The 25,754-nt window shown below is 33.5% G+C and overlaps 2 protein-coding genes across 6 annotated transcripts; both read right to left on the reverse strand.

Annotated features, from left to right (window-relative positions):
- Positions 1-7,540: 7,540 nt before the first annotated feature.
- Positions 7,541-11,548, reverse strand: LOC103489613 (probable 1-acyl-sn-glycerol-3-phosphate acyltransferase 5). 4 transcript variants are annotated; one of them, XM_008448834.3, is made up of 6 exons: positions 11,400-11,526; positions 11,013-11,192; positions 10,299-10,375; positions 9,308-9,933; positions 8,690-8,820; positions 7,541-8,152 (listed from the first exon to the last, which is right to left on the reverse strand). In XM_008448834.3, exons 4-6 carry the CDS (start codon positions 9,862-9,864, stop codon positions 7,731-7,733), a joined length of 1,110 nt encoding a protein of 369 aa, XP_008447056.3. In that variant the 5' UTR covers positions 9,865-9,933; positions 10,299-10,375; positions 11,013-11,192; positions 11,400-11,526; the 3' UTR covers positions 7,541-7,730. The 4 variants fall into 4 exon arrangements, with proteins under 4 accessions (XP_008447056.3, XP_050947146.1, XP_050947169.1 ...); XM_051091189.1 differs by lacking the exon at positions 11,013-11,192; XM_051091212.1 differs by lacking the exon at positions 10,299-10,375.
- Positions 11,549-15,269: 3,721 nt separating this feature from the next.
- LOC103489614 (uncharacterized) lies at positions 15,270-25,754 on the reverse strand. Of its 2 annotated transcripts, none has more exons than XM_008448837.3 (22): positions 25,256-25,754; positions 24,987-25,116; positions 24,792-24,871; positions 24,301-24,387; positions 24,151-24,201; positions 23,937-24,054; positions 23,783-23,839; positions 23,609-23,673; positions 23,374-23,457; positions 23,243-23,293; positions 23,104-23,166; positions 22,993-23,039; positions 22,798-22,867; positions 22,632-22,694; positions 17,053-17,142; positions 16,946-16,984; positions 16,626-16,853; positions 16,467-16,552; positions 16,242-16,290; positions 16,078-16,158; positions 15,891-15,984; positions 15,270-15,722 (listed from the first exon to the last, which is right to left on the reverse strand). In XM_008448837.3, exons 2-22 carry the CDS (start codon positions 25,102-25,104, stop codon positions 15,511-15,513), a joined length of 1,833 nt encoding a protein of 610 aa, XP_008447059.1. In that variant the 5' UTR covers positions 25,105-25,116; positions 25,256-25,754; the 3' UTR covers positions 15,270-15,510. The 2 variants fall into 2 exon arrangements, with proteins under 2 accessions (XP_008447059.1, XP_008447057.1); XM_008448835.3 differs by having other exon boundaries at positions 24,987-25,108; positions 25,256-25,753.

A 25,754-nucleotide genomic window follows, 5' to 3' on the forward strand; every position in this document is an offset into this window, starting at 1 on the left:
ATATAGCAGATTTTAGGCTGAAAGAATTCTGTTTGGTCATTGGATTAAAATGCCACAAATTCTCAAAGTTAAATCTGGGAGAAAGAAAAGAGAATGGTCTCAAAAATGCTCTTTCTCCTCACAATGATTTTATAACGAGAAGAGATATAGAAAGAACTTTTAAAGCACTATGCAATGAGAAAAACTCTTTGAAAGAAAAATTAGTTAATCTCTATATTTTAGAAGTCCTTTTAATTTCCAAGCAACAATACAACCACATCAATCTCTAACATCTAGATATATTGGATCACGAAGAAACCTTCAAAGACTATCCATGGGGAATATTATCCTACATCGTAACTTATCAATTCTTCAAGAAAGCATCATGCAACGACAAGGATATTGTATACCTTCAAAGATTTTTCCTAGCTTTAGTCTATTGGACTTTTAAGATAATACCAAAACTTTTCAATTTAGATGTTGGGTTTGGAAGAAAGCTTGGAATTCAAAGATCAACTATCGTGACATTGGAATGTTTGGAGTCAAGTGACTAGAGGACTCTAGACATGAATGTTTTTTAATATGAGAATGTAAGTAAATTTAGAGCATGTTCTATATATGTCTATCTAGATAGACAATGCTAGATTTCTATTCTTGTCTATCTGGAATTGACATAGATAAAAATTTATCACTGTTTATCGATATGTTTTATACTTTTTCACTAATCATCTAACATACTTTTACTCGTAGTTTTCTATGATGCCACTAGACTCAATGGAAGAAGGGTCTCAAACAATTTTGAAATATTTCAAAGTAAACCCAGTCCGTGTTTTCTCTCGCCCATGTGCCACGCGTCAGCGTCGACCTGTATGTGACCCACTTGCCGCCCAATCCGACTCGCCTTTAACTCGCTCCTAAAAACCTTTATGATGGTTTTGGGCTAGTTCAAGCCCAATAGTTGGGTCTTGGGCCGGTCCAACCTATTTTTTGGTCCAGTTCAACCTGTTTTTGGTATTTTTTTAAGTTGGTTGAGTTGTTCGAGAGCGGTTATGTATTTCACCAAATTATTATTGTAAGAATTTAGCTTTCAGCTTAAATTAGGAGTCAAAACCAGTCTATTTTAGGGTGTTTTAATTAATTATGCATGTAATGTATATTTTAATTAAAGTTTAAATTGTATGTGCATAAAGTATGTCATATATATTTAAAATCTCACTATAGGTTAACATATTCATGTATTGGAAGTATGTTATAATGATTATAATGTATAGTATTCATCATAATTAATTAATATATGGAAATTAATTAATATGATTGATTAATAGTTTAATTAATTAAAATAATTCTAACTAAATATGATTTGATGAAATTAGTTAATTATTGATTAATTTAATTTAATTTAATATGATTTAATTAAAACTTAAATAAATTAAAATCCATATTGATTGATTTTTTTATATAATGGTAATATAATAAATGTTGGATGAATGTTATAATATTGCCTATTTCTTTTATAAGTGTTATAAAATGAATTAGACATTTAAAATCAATAACAAAGATAAGTCGCATGCTCACCTAGGTTAAAATCATACCAACTAAGTTTTTTATGGAATTAGGTTGATATCTTGTAAAATTGGTTACAAGAGGCTAAACTAATTCGATCTTGTTACAAGTCAGATAAGATGACTAAGGTTGGAAGTTTTTTAAGTTGACGGTTTACGGAACATCTGCTACCTAGAGATCATAATTAGTTCTTGAGCCTATTTAATCTAGTTTTATGAGCATATATAAGAGATGTGAGGTAATAAAACTAGTTTATCACCTAGACATCGTAGGTTAAAATTCAGTATAATGGTTATGCTTGAATGTTTCACCTAGACTTAGGATATGTTTAAGTTAGCCTAAATATGATCCTAATTTTATGAGTATCCTTTAAAAACCGTCATAGAACACTTCAGCTAGAGAAAAGTAGGACTGAACACTTCAACTAGCGTCCCTAAGAGTTCTCACCGTGAGGTCCATGAATAGTTTTAGGTCACGCATAGGAGTGGATTCCCTTCGGAGAGTGTTTGCATGGATCGATATCAAGGTGAATAGGAGAAGTAGTTCATCATAAGTGGGTGAGGGATATGTGACAACACATCCCACGGTCTCTTCCATTAGGGCGCACCATGAGAATTCTATAATTCACCTATGTTGTCTGCTCTAGAGTGGCATTCTCTTTAAAGGTTGTATTATAAGATTCGGCACACTGCAAACTCTATATATGGATAGGGTCTCTTCGATCGATTTTCATATTGACTTTCCACTTTCGAGAGCATAACATTTCTTATTTATGAGATCTGAAAATGGAGGGTTACACTTACAAGAACTACTAAGTGGTTAGTATATTCTTGACTAAAGTAATGATAGCTAAGTGCTATAGGAATATGAGATATTTGAAGTTAGCACTTGGTCAAGATTATCTTAGTTCAAAGAATGAGTAATCAACTACCATTCGGTAGAGGTTATTTTAATCCTTTGAAATATGGTTGCAAAACCACATTCATGACGAATCATTCTCAAAATTAGCAACACAAAAAACTAAAGGAAAGATCTTATCATTAACATTAGGTGTTGAAGCAGTTAAGAGAGTATCACCATACTTAATTTTTAGACTTGTACCATCAATAGAGATAATAGGAGGATAATGCTTCCAATTGAAAATTGAAGCAAATAATGTCATAAAGAAACAAAGGAATATATCTACCTTCAACATCAACCTTGTATTCAATAACAGAACCTATGAACATGGAAATTGGTCGATATATTGATACAACGAATAATGTATAAGGCGTGACATAGTAAGTATATATTATTTTATGTATAGGTATATATTACGAAGTACCTGGGTTGTTCACATTCAACATGTACGCAAATGTTGGTAACATCTTATATGAGCCCTCAGGAGAGATCTTTTAACTTCATCCAATGCAGCTTCACGTGCACGACAAGCTTTTTGGTAACTAATGTTCAAACCATGCTAAAAAGAATATAATGGACTATATTTTTAATTAAGAGTGCTCAACTTCGAACCAACTATACTTATTTTCTTCTTTATTATGTCCTTGATAACAAAAAAAGTAACTTGCATGTGATCTATTAAAGAAACATCTACTCGACATATATGTTCACTATCAAACCTAGTAACAACCCATAAAGACGATCTGTCACCATGGAAACAACATTATACATGTACTAATCACAAACATTCTTCAAATACGCATTACAAAATCAAAACTTGCTTGTTTGACTTAATTGTACAGTATTGAAAATTGTCTCTAATGGCAAAGGCTTGCAAGGATCATTTTAACTAAGCCTTCATTGAAAACATGTCATGGTTTTACTTCGAAAGCGGAAGAAATCTTTGACATTTCAATATTTTCAAAAAAAAAAAAAAAACGACCCTAATCTGCATGGATGTCTATTGGCAATGAATTGGAAGCTTTAGAATTCAAAGTAATAACAGCCAACATAATAAACAATGAGAGCAATGTGTTGCTTTACATTTGATGTTATTATGTGGTAAACCCATTTAAAATCGCTATTATTGGTAATAGGCAAGTTCTCCTTAAGACAATCTATAAGACTTAAGCAGAGGTATATATCCATATCAACAAAACCGTCTAACTTGGATAAAAGACTATTGTGTAAGTCTTGAAAAGACATATGTTCATTCACTAAAATTTCTTATAACAATATAACTAATGTAGTTGTCGGAATCATTGAAAAATCATCCTAATATACTGCAATCTCGATCATACTTGATAAAAAAGAATTTAATATATATATATATATATATATATATATATATATATATATATATATATATATATATATATATATATATATATATATATCACTGTATAGTATTATTTAAAATATATAAAGGTATATAATGATCTATTTAAACTAAAGATGATTTCTAACATTGTAAGAAATTATCAAATTAACTTTCAATATATGAAAAACAATGCAAAATGGATGCAAGTATAAATCAGAAATTAGTAAAGTAAGTGGTATATATGAAAACAATGCAAAACGGAAGGAAAGAACATGATATATATACTTGACTGAATGTCAATTTGCTTCATCGGAAAACTTCAAAGGAAAATTTCAGAGGCATACTATAATTCAATTTTAGAAACAAAATTAATAATGTGAAACAAATATGCACTCCACGGAAAACTTGAAGAAGATAAACGAAATAAGAAAGAAAGGACGGAGAGAGAGATTGGACGGAGAGGGAGATCAGACAAAGAGAGATTATTGGAAGAAATTTTGACTATAATCACCTAAAGGAAAAGAATTAGGGGGAGAGAAAGATTATTGAAATCTTACCACAATTATATTCAATATATACCATATTTACATAGAATAACTAATAAATGATTATTTTAACATTAAATGAAGAGGTCTTTTCAAAAATATAAAAAAACGGCAAAATATTTACACTGTATAGAACAATTCCAAAAACGGAAAAAGTCCAGAGACCCACCGTGTAAAATACCGAAAATGCCCCGTCAACCACGTCGTCAAAAACACACACGTAATATATTTGCGATCGTTTAGATATAGCTACAATTTATACGCGATCGTTTAGATATAGTTCAATATATACGCGATCGTTTAGATATGGTTCAATATATAAGCGATCGTTTAGATATGGCTATAATTTATACACGATCGTTTAGATATGACTACAAGGCGATCGTTTAGATATGGCTATAGTTATAATTTATACACGATCGTTTAGATATGACTACAATTTATCTTTTTAATTCCACCGTTTAATTTTGTTACACGATCGTTTAGATTTGAGGACCTAAATCTAAATGATTTTTTTTTTTTAATTTGGTACATGATTTTTTTAATTATTTTGTATACGATCGTTTAGATTTCTTTACACGATCGTTTACTTTTTTTTACACGATAGTTTACATTTGGCTACTCCAATCCAAATGGTTTTTTTTCAATATTTTTTATACACGATCTTTTATTTTTTTTGCACGATCGTTTACCTTTTTAAATGATCGTTTACATTTGGCTACTACAATCTAAATGATTTTTTTTCAAGATTCTTTATACACAATCTTTTATTTTTTTACACGATCGTTTACATTTGGCTACTCCAATCTAAATTATTTTTTTTTTCAAGATTGTTTGTCTTATACGCAGTCGTTTAGATTTGGTTACCCAAATGTAAACGCGTAAAAGAAAAAGAAAAGCAGAAAGACGATGGAGAGATTAAACGACGTAAAAAAGAATCAGAAAAAAAGAAGATGTAAATATTAAACGATGTAAAAAAAATTAGAAAAGAAGAAAGACGGTTGAAAGAAATCACAAAACCAGAAAAGAAGAAATACGATAGAAAGAAATCGCAGTAAAAAAAAAAAGAAGAAATACGATGGAAAGATTTAACAACGTAAAAAACAATTAAAAAATAAGAAAGATGATGAAAATAAATCGCAGAAAAAAAGAAGAAGAAAAGAAGAAAGACGATGAAAGAAATCGAAGAGGAAGACGATGAAAGAAATCGAAGAGGAAGACATGAAAGAAATCGCGAGGAAGAGAAGGGCAAACCTGAAATATTTAAAAAATGGCTAACTTTATGGGCTTTGTTACACGGACCGAATTTGGTGTTTTCTTACATTTATGTTAATTTCCCTTAAATGAAAAAAGAAAATATATTAAATAATTAATAACCGAAAATATGTAAGTTTTCATATCAATAATAAATGTAGAATAAAATAAAGTCAACAATATATATATTTTTCGAAAATATGTAATATTTAAAATAGATGACAATATCAAATCACTACATAAAATTAGTTAAATCTTATTAATGAAAATAAATGAAAATTTAAGGCATTGTGTAAAATCACAACCATATTAAGTCTTTTTTCTAAATTTTAATTACCCAAACCAATTTCAAATTATAATTTCCACAACGGGCTCGATTTTCGTTGTGATAATGTGACGGCATTTAACTGATTAAAATCTCTCGTTCACCAAAGTTATTCAATCAAAACAAATATACTTATTTAATAAAAAAAAATGTCACAACCATGGTCATGAAATATCAACAAAATAATAAAATAAAATGTAAACAAAGAATACATTGAAAATATTTTAAATACTGTTATGATAAAAGAAAAATGGGGAACAACAATTAATAAAGTAAAAGATCAAATAAAACATAGAGAATTAACATAGATGAAGAAAACAAGAAAAGTGACTAAGAAGATGATATGACGGAAGAGTGTGCCCAGGAGTTGGTAACCCAATTGGTAATACAACACCTACATTTGTGAACAATATATCCAAAAAAGATAATCCACTAATATAATGATGTCAAGGATCCCTATAGGTATGAGATTCCCTCCCTCTTAAACTTAGACTTCACCAAGTATGTGGATGTTAGTGGTGTAGAACTTAGGCTCCTTCTAAACATGTAAAATTTTCTCTCAAATAAAGATATCTATCCCTCTACTCGTGAATTTCTTTCACTTAAAAAACTTAAAGCTCTCCTTAAGTGTATGAGAACCCCCTTCTCGCAAGAGGGTACCTTAAGCTCCCCTAAAAATTATCCCCTAAAAATTATGTAATACTTCTTGAAAACAATGCAATCTCAATACAAACAACACACTGAATTTTATCTCCACACTCTGAAAAAAACTTTACGCTTTAACCACAATATCGGAAGTCCTTTGTCAAACCTCTCTATTATCAAACAAATGAAACAATGTGCAATAACCACAGCAAATAAGACTTCTTGAGCTTAAATAGTATAGAAAACTATGGGAAAATATCCCCATAATAAAAGAGAATAGCACCAAAAAGGGAATAAATACGAAAAGAAATAATCGTACATAAACGACAACTTCTGTAACAAATACTAAGACAAGGTTTCTTTGAAACACATTCTAAAACAACCACAAAACAACCCTAGAGACAAATCTAGCAATCTTAAACAAATAGATCTAGCCATCAAAGAACTAACCCTCTTTACTTGTTTGAAAATATTTCAAAATTATCCTAGGAATACAACTTTTTTATTTTAGAGTTTTGAAAGGAAATTGCAACATCCAAATGTGCGACAAGGATCTAGAATAAAATTTTGGACACACACTACTTTGTTCATTATTATATTCCGCCCAATTTTGACCAGAAGAGAACCATTGACCGAATCAAAAATTTGATTTTCTCTGTTACTGAACCAATAACACAACATTTTGAAGAAGCTATTTAGGCCAGCAGCCCACTTCAATACGTTCGGTTTTAGACCAATTCTTGAACACTCCTACGAGCCACTGGAACACCTAGGTAACTATCAAATTCACTCCAAAATACTAAAGAATACATTACTCAATTGACATTTGTATATGTTAGCGAACCAAGGATAGTGTCAAAGGTTTGAATCCCCCAACAGAGTTGTACTTAAAAATTAAATAAAAACAACACTAATAAATTCACTCCTGAATAAAGTTTGATCAAAGTAAGTCCCAATCACAAAGCCGTGGACAATAAGAAATTTCGTAGAGTATTTATTTATTTTTCCTAATATTAATCAGAGGGTCCACTCTATAAAACTTGCTAAGAGAACATTTTTTTGATACTACAATATATTTGATCCACAGAACAGATCTATATATGGTTTCGTACGCACATTTTCTAACAATACACATACATACACAATTTTCCAACCAGTTTCAATAAGATTTTCTATGGCCAAAAAACGGCATTGGTCGGATGTTGAAATGGGTAACATATGCCAGAAAGGAACAGGCTAATGATACGTAGATTTTGAACCAGATGGAAGAAAAAAAAGTCAAGTATGTAGATATGGTGGTTAGAAGTATTACTGTGGTGATGGAAACAAGGCAATTCAACGTTGAGAGATCCCCTTCAGTTCCTTCTTGGGGAAAATGGCCTTGAGAATGAAATTTATCCAGTAATTGGTTCTTGAGGGTGAATGTGTTCATCAGCCAATTGGCAACTTGATTTTCTGTTGTTGGAATATGATGAAGGGGAATCCGTTGAATGTGTATATGAACTTCAGAAGGTTCCAATCCAAAGACATTGTCCAATAAAGAGGGGCATCTATGTTTATAGCCGATCGTCACATCATAAACTACACAAAAGAAATGAAAATCTATTCAGATTTGTTACTTGTCAAACTACAGACAAAGAGTCATAAGAAATCTGACAATCAAAGATAAATAAAAAACATAAACAATAGAAAATGGTTAATTCGCGGTGTGTTAGGTACACAGCATCCATGGGCAAAAGGAAAGAGTTGTTTATCATTGGAGAACAAATTTATTTATAATACAAATTCAGAGACACTAGTAGGACTAGAAAGTTTATATAACACACTTCTCTGAACACTAAGTACAAAATTGTAAATCCTTCGATGTGTATTTGAGCATCAAGGACGAATTCAAGGTATTCCAACACTATTTCTTAAGGAATGGTTCTGGCCTAGCAAATCTTCTATTTTCATTCTTTTGTAACTAGTGATGTGGTCCAAAGACCATTACAACAGATCTGTTCATTTGGGGTACTAACGTTTAGACTTCATGTATGATTTCACTAATTCAGTACTCCAAATTAGGGAAACGGGTAGAAAAAACATTTTAAGCAGCAAAACACAGAAGATGTAGAGTACCTGCATCCAGAGATTTCCTCAAATCCTGTACGCACAAATGGAAACCCTTTGTTTTAGGAAGCAAAACATTTTCTAATATAGGTAAGCCTTTTTCGGCTGCATGCTTTTGACTCTGAATGCACTTCTGCTCACTACATAACACAGAAAAGAGTGGCATGAATCTTATTAGGCAGTCTCTAACAGATTAAACAAGAAATCAAGGCTTGAATGATGGAACATGCAAAGCCACAAATATATATAAGTATTGAAAAATAAAGACGAAGAAAGAACATAAGATCTACGTGGAAACCCTAGTACAGGAAGAAAAACCATGATATATATGTTTGTTTCCTATTATTTTCTGATAATAATAAAGGTGAAAATTTAAAAGCAACACGAACCTAATTAAAAGAATAAAAAATTATAACCACCCATGGGCTTTCATCAAGGCCCAAGCCAACTATTTCTAACAATAAGACATGCATCATAGCTACCATTAAGCATTACAGATTGGAATTGTAACAAGAAAAGCATTTGAGAATTCTTCTTGAAATTGTTGATTATGTAAAAAGTATGTTGACAGTAGCGTATTTGTTCAAGAATGTAAGAAAAATGGAACTAGGAGGTATGAGTAATTACGTGAAATCAGTGCCTTCGGGGAAAAGGGCAAGCCATAAGGGATCATGATAATCCTTGAAACTTGAAAGCATTTGGTGCATTGTCGATTCATCAGCCTCCCATTTCCTCTCCACAGAGATGAACTCCAATATGTGAAATGCCCAACCAAATACAGGCAGTTTCATTAAACTGCTCTTAAGTATATACTTTATGTATCCTAGTTGTCCTTTTCGTATTGCAAGATCCCAAAGGTACATCCAATCAACTTCAGTTCTATGGTTTGCAATAAGCAAGACACGTTCCCTTGCTGGGACCATTTCTCCAGAAAAAATAACTTTTGTTTTGTTGATCTTCTCAAATAGAAAAGGCCACAGAGCTAACCAAGAACCAAAGAAGAAGGAAGTAGCTTTTCGGCTATAATGTATGCTGAATACTCTAACAAAAATGGCACTGATAAAACCATAATATACTAACATCATAAAAGCTGTTAAAAGAAGCACTAGCAAACATAAGAGACCCCTGAACAGCCTAGCTGGAGATAAGGTGTGATCCCTTGTTTCGACATCCTTGACTTCCATACCCTCTCATAAACATTCACAATATCCTGCACAAATATATATCCCTACCACCAGAGATGAATGGGGTTCCTGGTTGAAGCAACACAGAATGATTAAGACATGATGGTATATGTCATTGACTAAATTAATAGTACGAATGAAATCCTTGCTTCAGCAAGGTAGGGTCTAACTAGCGCAGTTCTGGTGTAAATAATTGTGATAGTGATATGATCCTAACACAGATTAACTGTAAAGAACTTCCTCTGAAATGCTCTGTTATCAAACTATACAATTACAGTAGAATGGAAAGCGCATCTAAGAAATTACAAAAGATCATGAATTGGAAACATACATAACAGAACTTTACAAAAAGAATGTTGTAAATGCTGCATCAGTCAAGAAGCTAATGCCTAATGAATAATGATAAAGCAAGTGCCATTGTTGATCCCACCAACCTCAAATGAAAGGTAATTACTCCCTTTTCTTTATTATATTCCTCTCAATTCACTTTTGGTGAGAAACGAGAATCTTCCTGTAGGAAAGAATAAAAAACACAGAAGATTTCCTTATTCACTTTTTGATATTTCTCCAGGTAAAATAATTTGATTTTCAACGTTTCTTTACTCCATATCTCCTATGTTACTGTACCAAAGTTCCTACCAAATTTCAAAAACTAAAGAAACTTTTTACATACATGGTTATTGGTTTAATAGAATGGGGTTCAATTTTACAGAAAAAAACTATGTCCAAAATACTGGCAAAAATTAAATAATGTCTATAAAATTCCACATTTTCCATCAATCTCATTACTTCTGGTAGTAGTCTTACACATTATCTCAGAGAATAGCAACGTTTGTTCCCAGTGAGAGAAAATTACACAATTTAAACCAAACATTACACTGATATGGCAACATATCTATGGGACAAAACTAACGAATCTGTTAATTTTGTGTATATTATTGAAATATATGTTGTCGTTACAAATAGGATTATACACAAAGAAGACTACAATGAGGGAAAGCATAAACTAGGAAAATACAAATTAGCCTAACAAGTAGTTAACAGAATCGAATAGAATACCACAATCACATATACTTCATAGAAATTTGGTATAGAAAAACAAATATAAAGGCAAATGAGGAACCAAACAGCAAGAGCAAATATCTCACCTGCTAGTGCTAAGTGAGATATTAACTCCATCTACCTCGATCAATCACAAGTCCAGAGACTATACTTCTATACTACTAATAGCATCCAATAAGATCACACTTCACACCGCTCAATGCGAACCCAGAAACCTCGATTTATACATTTAGAACACAATGTTGATGATCAACACAGAACATAACCTAAAAACCACAGAATGAGCTTAATACATAAGAAATTATAGGAGGTCAAAGAAAAAATGGCTCCAAAGAAGGACGTGAATGCATTGACAGCCTAGAGAGATACAGAACGCTAGATTCTCTGTACGGCATTCGCGGCATTTTCTCGGTAAACGAACAGAGAATGATGAAATGGAAAAGGCGAAAAGAGCTACAAAGAAAACGGATTACCTGAAATTCATTGATAAAGTGAAGATTTGAAGATGAACCTCATAGCGAAGAAGGAAGAAAGTTGTGGACTGACGCAGTGTTCTAGATTCTTTCTTAGAGAGAAGATTTATTGATGCTCCGTACTTGGTGTGGCTGATTTCTCTCTCGAGCGTTGGTTGTGTGTCAGGTTGATGTTGTCAAATTACGAATAAGGACAGCAAAGAGTTTTAAATTACGATGTCTTATTGCTGGAGCCTCTTTTACGGGGAGTCAGGACAATAATCATAAAGGGTCAAAATTGGAATTGTATTTTTAATTATTTTTTTTAGGTATTAAAGTTTAATAATGTTTATTTTAATATTTTTTTTAATGACTAGTTTGTTTATTGATATATTATTTCTATACCTATTATCCACTTGTTAAATTATTGTCTTTATATCGTGTTTAACTTCAAATTGCTATTTCACATGCTTATAACTATATGATATTAATTTATGTGCTCGTATGTATGTATGACTATTAAACGAAGGGCAAAAACGGTAAGATTGACAAAAAAAAGAAAAAAAAAATGAAAAAACTAAGTTCATAGTCCAAGGGTTTGTTTTTTTTGCAAAAGTAATAGTTAACCTTCTATAATCACCTAATTACCTTTTAATTGTCTTCTAATTGACATTTGATTATCTTGTTTGTTAATTTAGAAAACTAATTCACTTACCTTAATTATAAATTTTATTTTCATGTGATTAATATGTTTGTCCATACATCCATTGATATTGCCATTTGATTGACATTTGATTAAGTTCTATTCTTTGACACAATATCTAGTTGTTTATGAATTTGTTATTTTTTTCAAAAAGATGATCCTGCCATCTAATAGTTATGTGATTACCTTCTAATTGTCATCGTATTACCTTCTATTCCTTGATATGTAGTTATTGTCATGAGGAGTGACCGACATCCTCGTTTATTTAATCTTAATAAATAAAATAGGTTCGAAGTCACCAACCATATTAAGGTGTGATTGGTCACTAAAAAACATTAGTATAGGTAAATTCAGATTTAGGTTCAAGAATCAGTTGTCTATAGGAAGGTGTTAGCACCCTACAAAACTCATAAAAATGGTCACCAAATTTTATCTTTTAAACTAAAATACAAAGGTTCACAAAACAAAGTTTTTGATTTGGTCTTTTTAAATGTCTCATGGTTTTCAATTCACATCTAAGAAAAAAATTAAGCACGAACCAATAATTGTGAGTGGCATAAGAGTCATTAGAAAAATAGAGTTTATTTTGGTTTCAAAAGATGATTTTTTATTCAAATGATGATTTTATTCACCTCAAAAATATTAAAATATTAAACTTTGATATTTTGATCTCTATCGATCATAGGCGTTCAATGAGAAATTTGATGTATCTACAGAATTAATAAATTCATAATAAACACTACTCCTTTCCATTTTAAAATATAGAATTATATTTTTTTAAAAAAAATTATTAATTAATTTTCAAAATGACAAATTTCATGTATTTATGAAATTTAAATCATAGAAAATCATAAATGAACATTTCTTCTTTCCCGTCTCAAATTTTATATTTGTATAAAATTGGCAAAAAAAAAAAAATGAATTTTTCTTACATTTTGCAATTATGGAAATTGGAAAATAAATAATAAATAATAATAAGAGATGAAATGTAACAAAACACTAAACTATTTACGACTCGTGTAACAAAGCCCATAAAGTTAACCATTTTTTAAATATTTCAGGTTTTCCCTTCCGACCTTCTTCCCCATTCATCTGTTCCATTGTCTATCTTCTTTTTTTTTTTTTCTTTCTTCCCGTTTTCGTCTATTCTATCATCTTTCATTCTTTTTCTTTTTTTTTGTTCAAGATCGTGTATCAAATATAAAAAAATATTTTTTTTTTCAAAATTTTATTTGGTTGTTCAAGATCGTGTACTGAATATAAAAGACTAAAAAAGACGTCGTTTAGATTTGGGTAATCAAATGTAAATTACGATTGTATACAAAAAGTAGCCAAATCTAAATGATCGTGTACAAAAAATCCTAAAAAATCGTTTACATTGGGGTAGCCACATCTAAATGTAGACAAATTTAAACAATCGTGTACGAAAAGAATTTAAAAAAAAAATTGTTTAGGAAATCTAAACGATTGTGTACCAAATCTTGAAAAAAAATCGTAAAGAATTAAATCTAAATGATCGTGTACCAAATAATAGTCAAATCTAAACAATCGTGTACTAAACAATAGCCAAATCTAAATAATCGTGTACCAAATATATTACGCGCGTTGTTGACAGGACATTTTTGGTATTTTTCATGGTGGACCTGTGGGCTTTTTCCATTTTTTGAATTGTGTAAATATTTTGTCGTTTCTTTATATTTTTTTAAAAGACCCCTAATAATAATAATAACCAAACATATGTGAAATATGTGAAATATGAGAAACACAGGTTTTGAAATAATAAAATAATACAGGTTGTGAAATAATGAAATAATACAAGTCGTGAAATATCACATATGAGAAACACAGGTTGCACTACAAGAAATCGGGATTTTCTCAACATTGAAAAACGTCGGGGGAAGTCAAAAACATGTCGGGAAAGGATCTTCCGACGTCGAGACAAACGTCGGGGGAAGTGAGTCGGTATAGGCTTTACCGACATTGAGTTGGTCACGCGTTGGGAAAGTCTCTCCCGACGCCGTCTTTTCCGACGCAATCCACGGCGTCGGAAAAAGCCTCGTTTGCTTTCCCGACGCCATGTACTGCGTCGAGAAGGCCTCCCCGACAGGCTTTACCGTGCAGCTTTGTTAAGAAACCGTTTTGCCTGTGTAGAAATTATATACTTTATGCTGTATAGAAATTATATACCGCCTAGATAAGAAGTGAACTTATTAGCTAAAGTTTGATAGAATTTTCCTGTGTTCTACCCTGGCTTACCTAGGAAACCTATCACTTTGCTTACGCATGGATAAGTGATAGGAAAACTTGTAATCAACGTGGATACAATAATTATGCGGGGAAGGGAGAGTATACCTTTTATTGCATCATAACTCACCGCGTAACACATTCACAAACTTAAAAAATCAATGGCACCTGCAAACTGATTAATGATGTGGATAGAGGTTTGCGATAGGACCATCAAGATGATAAATTTGACTAATACATATCAACCGTGCAAACCATACAACAACATAATTCCACAAACAAGCCAAAGTGCCATTAGCCAATACATGCAAGCTCCCTATAATGAGCACATTGAGGCAATTAACAAAATCCTCAGGTACTTAAAAACAACTCGAGTAATCTTGTAACTTGAAGGAGTAAGAAGCAAGAGATTGTGGCCAGAAGCAATGCTAAGGCTAAGTAAAAAGCTGAGTTTGGAGATATGTGAAAAAATTTGACTCTATAAAGTTTTATCTGATCTTCTTCAAGATTGTGAGGTATGAGGTGCCAATGAAATTACTATGTGATAACAAGGCGACTATCATCATCGCCAACAATTCAATTCAACATGATAAAACTAAACATGTGAAGATTGATTGACACTATACTAAAGAGAGACAAGATAGATTTACTCTAATACCATTTCATTTTTTATCATAAGTTGCAACCTATTTGTCATGCATCCTGTATCTTTTGTTAATATGCAAAATTAATAAAAAAGTCAATCGTGATTCTTCTCCCGAGTACTTGGATTTTCACATAACTCGGTATCTACTTTACCGCTTTTAACATTTTTAACATGTTTTTAAAGAAAAATGTTTTTTGTCATAGTCACATGGGCTATCTCAAACAATTTACAAAAAAAAAAAAAAATGCTGAAGCATGCAAGGCAAACGACTGCAGAAGATTTTCAGAACTTCCAGAGATAAGAAGAAAGCCCGATGCCATCAAACGACCATCTAAAAAGTTGAAAGCACTTTCAAAACGAGTTTTAAGTTACCCTAAATCAGTATTCCTATCGAACTAATGCTTCACTAACAGTCAAAAAAAGGTTCCAGCTTTATGTCATAAAAAAAAGCCCTCATCACGACCATAAAAACTGTACAGCAAGCCCAAGGATCTTCAGGCACATCCTCCGAGTAGTGATAACATTAGCGACCACCATCATCATAAACAGTGGCTTACATCTTTCCAAGGGCAAACTACTGGATTGCCGTATGCCGCATTTAATAACCCATTCGCAGACTTTGGGGTGTCTCCATTTTGCATAATCTTTATCTTTGCGTGTCCATTGCTTAACTTATCTACCGAAAATTGGCTGACATTCCCATTGTTTTGTAGAAAGGCCTCTAATTGGCCACACGCGGCCTTAATGAGCCCTGCAACCAGGAGATTTGGAACCATCACAGCGTGAATAGCATTGGCAATCTACTTCCAAAGTAATAAAATCAGAAGTACTCGCATAAATTATAGAAGTCACGATAAATATGGTGAATTCCAGAACCTAAAAACTTATAAATCAGCTACCGGATAAAGCATTACTGTACCTAAGAAGAGCGGGGAAGGTTTCCCTGGTCTGGACTTAAATTCCGGATGAAACTGAACTCCCACGAAGTATGGATGGCCACTTAGTTCAACAATCTACAGCACATTTCCAAACATGAGGCTTAAATAGACTAGATATCGCACAATAGAAAAGGCATTTGCACAATCATAATTTAAAATAATGCATACCTCCATACGACGACCTGTTTCATCACTGCCAACAAAAGATAAACCGGCATTTTCAAGTTGACATACCATCTCAGGATTGACCTACCCACAAAAGAAGAAAAAATAATGAACACAGACGTGTTAAAGACAACATATAGAGTTCCCCAAGCAAACTAAAAGAGTACCTCGTATCTATGTCTATGTCGCTCATCAACAAACTTCACATTGCCATACCTTAAATGCAGTTGCAAAATAATAGAAGTTACAGACGAGGAATCAAATATGAGATACAACAATAACAAACGCTAATTAAAGCCCTATTCATCCTCTCAGTTCCAAAATCTTCCACATATACTACATAATTCAGGAGTAAGATGCCAGTAAGTTCTAATCAAATATGAGGTCCTTACAACTGTGCAGATTTGCAATCCTTAACAGTAAAGTAAGTTCTCCTTGACCCTAGACGCATAGTTCCTCCCATATGAGTCTTTGAGCCCTACTATCAAGAATAGAAACTCAAGTTCACAGGATATGTGGAAGCAACTTGAGCAAACTTGTAAAGTACACACCTCAGGCATAAAAACCACACAAGGATTCGTCGTTTCAGGATCAAACTCTGTGCTGTTAGCATCATGTATACCTAGAACAGATCTGGCAAATTCAATAACCGCAATTTGCATCCCCAGGCATATGCCCAGAAAGGGAATCCCATTCTCTCGAGCATATTTGGCTGCTAGAATTTTCCCTTGGACTCCCCTATCACCAAAACCTCCTGGAACTAGAACACCGTCAGCACCCTGAAAAAATAGTACTAATCGGATAAGTGCATAAAATAATATGTATAGACAGATAAGAAAGTAATTTAGAAACAAACTCAATATTGAGGCACCTTTAAAAGTTCCCATGCAGCTGCATAAACCTCAGGGGCCTGCAGGCAATAAATAAAGTAACTAAATGATCAAAGGCCGAGAAGCCACTTGAGAAAAAAAAATGTACCTCTGTGGCAGAAGTATCTTCAAGATCCCCAGCTGGAACCCATTCTACAACAAGCTTTCTATTGCTGGCGACAGAAGCATGTAAAAGGGCCTGACCCGTGAAGCTAAATATTAGGTTCTGAACTATAGTTTTTTGGACTATAACCCTTTATATAAATTATGGTATCTCAAATAAAAAGGGAATGAATGCATGCAGGAGTGAATTGCACTTAAAACAGAAGAAAAAACACATGCATCCACGATTAGTTGAGATATGAAGAGAAGCTGGGAAGTTCTATAATGCAAGAGTGTTAAAACTTACCAAGTATAGACTTATTAAACACATGGCCAAACTTGTAATTTAACCTAAAAAATTTCATACATATACATATATATACATATACATACATATATATATATATATATATATATATGTAATTTTACTGTAAACTTAGCTAAATTTATGTGTGTGTTTCTTCTTTTTTTTTTTTTTTTTTGAATGGAAATGAACTTGTCATTGATAAAACGAAGAGTCTAATACACAACTTACAAGGATAAACAGACAATTAGAAATAAACTTGAACTAGAAGAATACAAGCAATAGCAATCTGAAAATATAGAAAAATAAAACTAATCAAAGAAAAGCGCTCTAATTCAAATTGATATATTGCACCAAAAAGCTTGAAACTTTTTGTGAAAGCAAAAAAATTTCATTAAGAAAAAATGAAAGAACACAAGGGCATACAAGTAAAACAGTCTGCCCAAACACTCCTACTAACAGAAGGGGACCAACTAAGTAAAATGTTACCAATGGAGTAATTACAAAAAATGCTTCGAATCGAAGCCCAAAGGAAACTTGAAAATAACTTGGATAGAGAACACCAAGTGGAAGAAGTCTTGCAACTTCAAAACGATCAAGCCATGAGAGTGATTTTTCAAGACTCTACCTTCACAGTAAATGCTTTTTCCATGCATCTCTTCAAAAATTTCTTCTTCAAAAGAACCAATTCGGGGAAACAGCTCCTACACCTTCCTTAAAACCATCGGCCACAACTCCTTCATCTTCCTTAAAAGCGCCAACCACAAATGGTAACTCCTCAAAGACTTCGCTCAAAATTTCAGAATTCGAAACCTATTCACATGGGGTCTAGAATTAATGTCTGACGTTTCAATTCCTCCATTAGGAATGTTTCCAACCTCATTATTTCCAACCTCATTAGTTACAACCTTTATTTCCTATACAACGCTGTGACTCTTGGATTTCCTTAATCATTAACAAGACCATTTATAATATACTTTTCAAAATCAGGCGCCAAAGATAAGTCTTCAACCAAAAGACCTTCATCCAATGCTATTAAATTAAACAGGATGCAACAAGTGAATTTGATAGGACTTTTTCAATGCTATTTTCGTGACTAAAGGTCTCAAAAATTTCCTCTTTATCACTAGCTTCAAAATGAATGAAGAAATCACCGGGAATAAAATCATGAATAATCATTGAAGCAGGGATAAAACTACAAAATAAAACAAAACATTTTAAAAAAATTGATATTCAAGAAAGCTGAAGAATAATATAAAACCATTCAAGGTTTGTGAAGAAATATTTAGAAACCCTCCTAGTTGTTTACAAATAGCTTCAAAAACGGATCTCTTGCAAAAAAATGAAAAGGAAACCAATGTTAGTGGACACATAAACTTTAGAGTCAAACCCCGACCATTGAGCAGATGAGGTAAAAAGTCCATTAAGACCAAAAGTATGAGGATCAAACCCCGACACAAACCAACTTCTAAACCGTCACTTTCAAGCTTGCAGCTACTAGGAAAAAAAGCAACTTCATAAGGGTAAAACAATAAGGCTTAGATGCACCAACACGAGAATTCCACAATAATATTCAATCCCTAGACTAAACCACCAATCCTAACTTTAATTGAAGAAGAATGAGGCGGAATTGAGTTCATTTGCAAACCACACTTTTCAATCAAAACAAAAAATTTGGCAAGAACTATGTGCGACGATGATTCTTTACTTGGCTGGTTCTACATGGTCGTGCCAACATGCTAGATAGACTTGTTAGGAAGTTGACTTCACCAGTTGGGCCTCTTTGTTGTACTTTTTGTCGGTAGGCAGAGGAAGACTTGGATCATATTCTCTGGTGCTATAACTTTGTGAGTGGAGTACGAGATCTTTTTCAGACATTTGGTATGATGTGTGCTTGTCATAGGGATGATCAAGATGTTTCTCCTCGATTGCCTTCTGAGGAGAAAGATCGCTTTCATTGGCTTGTTGGTTGTGTGCAGTTTTTATAGGTTTCGTGGGGTGAGCAAAATAGTAGGGTGTTTAAGGGTGTGGAGAGGGATCCTATCCCTAGAAAAGATTTTGTATAGCTAGAGTTCCTTCTTGTAAAAGGAGACTTCTTTTTTGTAGGCTAGGTTTTTTCTGTCTATGTATTCTTTCATTATTTTAAGTTGTTTTCATAATTTATAAAATAAAATAAAATAAAATAACCAACAACGACAACAACAACAAAAACAAAAACAAAAGAACAAAAAGGTGATCTGCTTGAACATGTTCATTTTTTCTCCATTCTGAAACAAGGCATCAAAATCATCTACGACGTGAACCTTTGAGTTCTCCTAAAAAAATCATCTTGAGCTAGAGTCCATAACATCCACAGTAACAGCTGGATCTCCATCAAAATTCTAACAAAAAAGATTGTCTTTAGGAGGTGCATGGCTATAAACTTCTTTAAGATTCTTGATTCTGACTTTTGCTAACATTTGATGTACAATGAAGCCGATCAGACCAATTTTAGATTTTGAGATGGAAGTCTTAAAACTGCTTCTATATTCCCATGTAAAGAAAGGCCTCACGATCTTTACTTAACTTAATCAATGTCTTGACTCCCATAAATGGATTAATCAACAATCGAGATTGAAAATATCCACCAGGAACCAACTTGATCTTTCTTCCAGGAGTAATTTGCTAATAATATAGTAACCACTAAAACAGATTCAACTTGTAGTTCCTTAATTCTCTCTTTCCAAATGAATAAATTGTCATTCTTAGAAACTACCCCACTTTCCTACATTAACAGAAGCCTGAGCGAGGAAAGATCTTGCCTAATCATTCCCGCATAACTTTTCTTATCATCTAACACAACCTTCAACTTGAAATTAACCCCATCAGCCTTTGAATCCATGAAATCTGCCTTCAAAACTTCAAATTGAAACTTAGACTGAAGATTATCTAATTCCATTATGAAAATCTCTGTTCATATCCCAAAATATTAGCCAACATTTGTTATCAACTCCAGAAGGGACATGCAGATTTTTCCTTCCTCTAGGAGAAGGCCAAACCACACATTCGAAGAACCCAGCTAGCTTGATTCCTAAATTTTGCTAGTCGAATCACTTCACAATCATTTTTCCTTTATTTTTGGAAGAAACCCGACATGGAAAAGTGCAACAAGTCCACTAAACTAGCTTCAAGCAATTGTAAGGAAGATAAAGATATGAAAATCTCTCTTATAATTGATATTTTCCAAGAATAAACCATTTTCCTCTCTATGGCATTGGACTCGGATCATTGCTAGTAAGTATGCCTCTCATCCTTTTAAGTGGGTGGTGGCAAAGGGATAAAAGGTACCTATCAAAAATCTGTGAAAGACATTTCGAAAGAGTTCCCTTCTTTTGCTCTTTGAGTCCGCTGTGTTGTGGGGGAAGGGAGACACTTACTTTTGGGTGGTGGACTTTCTTGTGTGTCTATGAGTCCGCTCTATGAGTCCCCCTTTTGTGTCTCGTTTCCTTGTTTATATCACTTAGTCTCTCAAGAATCACTTTGTGGTGGACTTTCTTGTGTGGTTTAGGAGCGCTCCTGTTCTTTCTCCTTTGGCTTTGTCGTTCTCTTTCCCATAGGGAAGCTTCAGAAATGGTTATCCTTCTTTCTATGCTAGATGGTCAGGGGAGGAGGGATGTCAAAGTTTGGAGCCCTAGCCCATTGGAGGGACTCATCGTGCAAATCTTTCTTTCATTTTTTGATTGATCCTTCCCCCTTAGGCAAGTCAATCTTTTTGGCTGTTTGGAGAATTAAGATTCCTAGGAAGCTAAGGTTCTATACTTGGCTGGTTCTCCATGGCCAGCCTAACACGCTGGACAAGCTTCATAGGAAGGTCCCCATACTGTTTGGGTCATCTTGCTGTATTCTTTATCGGAAGGCAGAGGAAGACATTGGCCATATTCTTTGGAGTTGTCATTAAGCAAGTCCTGTTTGGGACTCTTTCTTCCAAACATTTAGGATGATAAGTGCTTGCCATGTTTGTGGAGTCCCTCCTTAATCCGCTGTTTGGGAAGAAAGGGTGGTTTATTTGGCTTGCCAACATTTGTAGGTTGTTATGGGTTTTATGAGATGAGAGGTTGGATGTTTAGGGGAATGGAGAGAAATCCTAGCGAGCTTTGGCCGCTTGTTCCTTTCCATGTTTCTCTTTGGGCTCCGATTTCAAAGTATTTTGTAATTATTCTCTAGGATTGATTTTGCACAGTTGGAGCCCCTTCTCAAAGGTGCCTCTCTTTTTTGTGTGCTTAGTTGTTTTGTATGTTTGTGCATTCTTTCAATAAATGTTTGGAAGTAATGCAACTTTTAAAAGTTTAAAGGTATTTTTGCAACAAGGCATTAACAATTTATGTTTTTATATTAACCATTGAGGTATTTTTTAAGTTTAAGTGTATTTTTTAAACTTTTGAAAGTCCAAGGGTACTTTTGAAACAAAACACTAACAGTTTCCGAAACCAATGATCATGACATTTTTAAACTCTTTTCCGAAACCAATGATCATGACATTTTTAAACTCTTTTAGGAAGTTAAAGGATATTTTTTAAACATTTGAAAGTTCAAAGATACTTTTGACACAAAGTTCAAGGACATTTTTTATGATTTAGCCAAAGGATTTTAAGAGAAACAAGAGCTCTTGAAGGAGATTATTGAGAGAATGAACTTCTAAGTATTTATCAGTTTTTATATAAAATAAAATTTTTAAATGGGGTTTAATCTTGAAGCATCGAGGCTCACTTTTTTGTAAATTTCCAAAAGTATTAAACATACATTCAGTACGGGTGGATGATAATGTTGTTTCTCTGTAATCTAATTAACAAAGCAGAACTTATTGGACATTTATCCAAAAAATATCTTTGTAGAAAACTGGCAACCAGACAACGATTCAAGCGAGAGCCAGTATAACCAACCAGTCCATAATTCCCATTTTTCTTGAAATTCATATAGAAAAGGATGTGGGGAACAATCAGAGGAAAAAAAGAGCAATTTCCCCTTGAACTTTATCTTAGTTGTTCAAAATTTTATAGACCATTAGATCAGATGGAGAAATTTATCATTTTACAACTATACAATTGCGGAGATTACGGAAGGAAAAAATCAAAGTAAAGTATGATGTATTATTTACAAAAAAGGTGTTCATTAATAATAATTATATAAGAAACTTAGCAGAAAGCTTAGCATCCAATTCATTAATTATTTTAAATTTCAAGAAACCCAAAAGTAGGATCCCAAGCCCCCGGGAGGCTGGAAATGTTTCATGTTACGGGACCTACCTTTAATACAGAGAGGTACGAATCTGACAGGCCTGTGTATTTACCAACCATAGCAATTTTGACCTACATATTTACAGAAAATTTTGAATGAATACTTTTTTTCTTAAAATAAAAAATGGAAGCATGTCATAAAGTTCAACAAATGAGATAAGTGCTCAAGACCCACGGAATCATGTAATTTATCATATAACCTTGTCCTAGTCGTCCATCCATCTAAATCAGGTTCTCCTGCTACACTGGAAATTTGTAAATGTTAGTAGACCAACGTCTTTATGGAAGTGCATCCAAGAGATTCTGACAGAATAGAAGCAGGGACAGTAGATAAAGATTTTATGTCGTTAATGACACTTGTAATACCAACCTGTGAAGGTTCAGTCCTTTTAAGAGTGCAGTATGAGCCTTCTGATCCTGTTGAAGAAAAACGTTTGTCTTTCCTCGCATAAAAAAAAATATGACGAAAGAAACCACTTACTCTTAATAGCAGAGGAATATGCCAGATATTTGGCACATCATAGAGAGTGATTATATTATCTGCCTGTCAAGAACCCAACTCATTAGAAACAAATGCAAAGCATCAGATGACCATGTTGAAGGGCATCATCATACAGTACCGGCACATGACAAAATTGAGCAAGTTTTTCCTTAACATTTTCATCGAGTTCCTGTTAAAGCCAAATAAAGTCAGATCATGAAATAGTTGCAGTCTCAAGCCCCAAAAAAAGCAAGAAGGGAAAGGGAAAACCTTTGTACTGCGGCAAGCTAAAATATTTGGTACCAAACCCAGGCCTCTTAGACCTCGAACACTATGTTGAGTAGGTTTAGTTTTCTATGGTTTAAATTAACAAAAATAGTCAGCAAAATCAACAATCATTAAAAAATAAGCATAAGCTTGTGCTTCATTTTTCTCTCTTTTGTTTGACAGATAGTACAGTGTGAGTACAAATATGAGTCTAGAAGGGCACGTTTTCCATGCTTACCTGTTCACCAACAACATTGAGGACCGGAACAAGGCTAACATGAACCAGGCAGAAATTTCCAGGACCTAAAACGAGACATGTTAGACAAGCTGACAAAGAAGCAGGTTCCTCAAACAAAATCTAAAGAATATTAACTTGGTTCATCAAACAAATTGATAGATAAACAACTCTGACCTACGTGGTACGAAAATTGGCCAAGTGCTTCAATAAATGGCATCGATTCAATATCTCCTGCATGAAGTAACGCAACATAGAGGCTAGAGGCTCTAGTTTTCTCCCAATAAAAAAATGGAGTACGTTTCTCAATAAACATTATTTGAACTTATACCTATGGTGCCACCCAATTCAATTACACACACATCTGCTGGACCTTCTTTACCATCCACTGGTATCATTGCCACACGCTCAATCCATTCTTGGATTGCGTCTGTAATGTGTGGAACAACCTAATAAAAATAGAAATGAAATTGACGTACCATTGACATTTGGTTATAGAACCTCAAACAAAGAAAAAACAAAGACAAAACAAAGTTGTAGCAGACCTGAACAGTCTTTCCTAGGTAATCACCCCTTCTCTCCTTGTCAATCACAGACTGTCAAAAGATTAGGGGAGAAAGTAAAGTTAGTAATGATATAGCTTTAGGCATTCATTGACAAGCACAAAGGCGAATGAATACAGAAAGACGATGTACCTGAAATATTTTTCCAGTTGTGATGTTGTTATCACGAGTTAGTGTGATATCCAAAAATCGTTCATAGTTTCCAAGATCCAGGTCAACCTTAAAAAGATAGCCATTCGTGTTACATATATGAAACAAAGAAATCTCATAGAAGCGCAGAGATTAAAATATGCAGGCTAGGTTGGGAATCCAACCATGACTAATTATATGTACAAAAAGAATTCAAACAGATCATCAAGCCGCCAAACTTCAACTGTGTACTCTACTTGATAACATTTAAAATAGAAGTAAAATAAAAAAAAAAGTTGCCCCCCAACTCACGCATAGAAGAACAAAGCAAGACTGTGGGCTGAAATATATCAAAAAAAAAAAAAAAACGAAAAGAAAAACAGGGCAAGATCTCAAGAGGGTCGGCTTTATATACATAGAAAGACATTGCATGAAAAATAATCATTGGACAGTCATACACATGCATGCTAAAACAGATAAATCCATCAGTTTACCTCGCCACCATCATCCAAGACAAAGACTTCGCCGTGCTCAAAAGGAGACATTGTACCAGCATCTGTGTTTAAATAAGGATCTGCAGAGATGAGCAAAACACAAAACAATATTAAAGTACAAACATTAAATTAAGCGTAAGAAGACAATGCAGATGCAACCGCAAACTGACAAAACATTTCTGACATCTAATATACCAATCTTAATGGAAGTAACTCGAAGTCCGCAAGCTTTAAGGAGGACACCGATACTACTAGCAGTGACCCCTTTGCCCAGTCCACTAACAACACCTCCCGTAACCAATACGTACTTCATATTCCTGAGGACCTTAACATCCGATAGTTGGAGTAAGTAGTTCGGAGGAAGTCGAAGAATACAAACAAGGATATAAAGGGTCACGGAATATTGATATTAGAGACATATAATTAGGTTAAGATGGAAACGGAGAGATTAACGAGAAATCGACCTCGTTCACAGTGACGATCTTTACAAAGTTCCAGCCCAGCTTCTTACCGCATTCTTCTTTTGCTCGTGCATTTTCTTTCTCTCCAGAAAACTTTCTGGAATTGTTGAAAACCTTTATAGACTGTATCTAAAGTCCTCCGGACAAAAAATATATATTATTTTGGATTATCCTGAAATGATGAATCAACCTAGGAATGGGATAAGCACAAAAGCTGGCGCCCGGCAGGTAGATGGATAGGATAGGACAGGAGTCTTCTTCAAATTCTAAACGAAGAAGATTGCTCAAATAGCTGTATCTTAATTTTCCCAACGGCCGGTTAAAGCCCTTCCCTCTCCTGCCTGCAGTGCCTCCCTTGCTCTTCTCTCTTCGGCGGCGGGTGGTTGAGGAAGAGGAACTCACTTCAACGAACAAAAAATTACGTATAAATATGAAACGCTAGAAAACATCAACAACTTTTTACATTTTTCTTTTTCTTTTTCTTTTTCTTTTTCTTTTTCTT

This window comes from Cucumis melo, chromosome 1 (genome assembly GCF_025177605.1).
Source record: "Cucumis melo cultivar AY chromosome 1, USDA_Cmelo_AY_1.0, whole genome shotgun sequence".
Taxonomy (NCBI): domain Eukaryota; kingdom Viridiplantae; phylum Streptophyta; class Magnoliopsida; order Cucurbitales; family Cucurbitaceae; genus Cucumis; species Cucumis melo.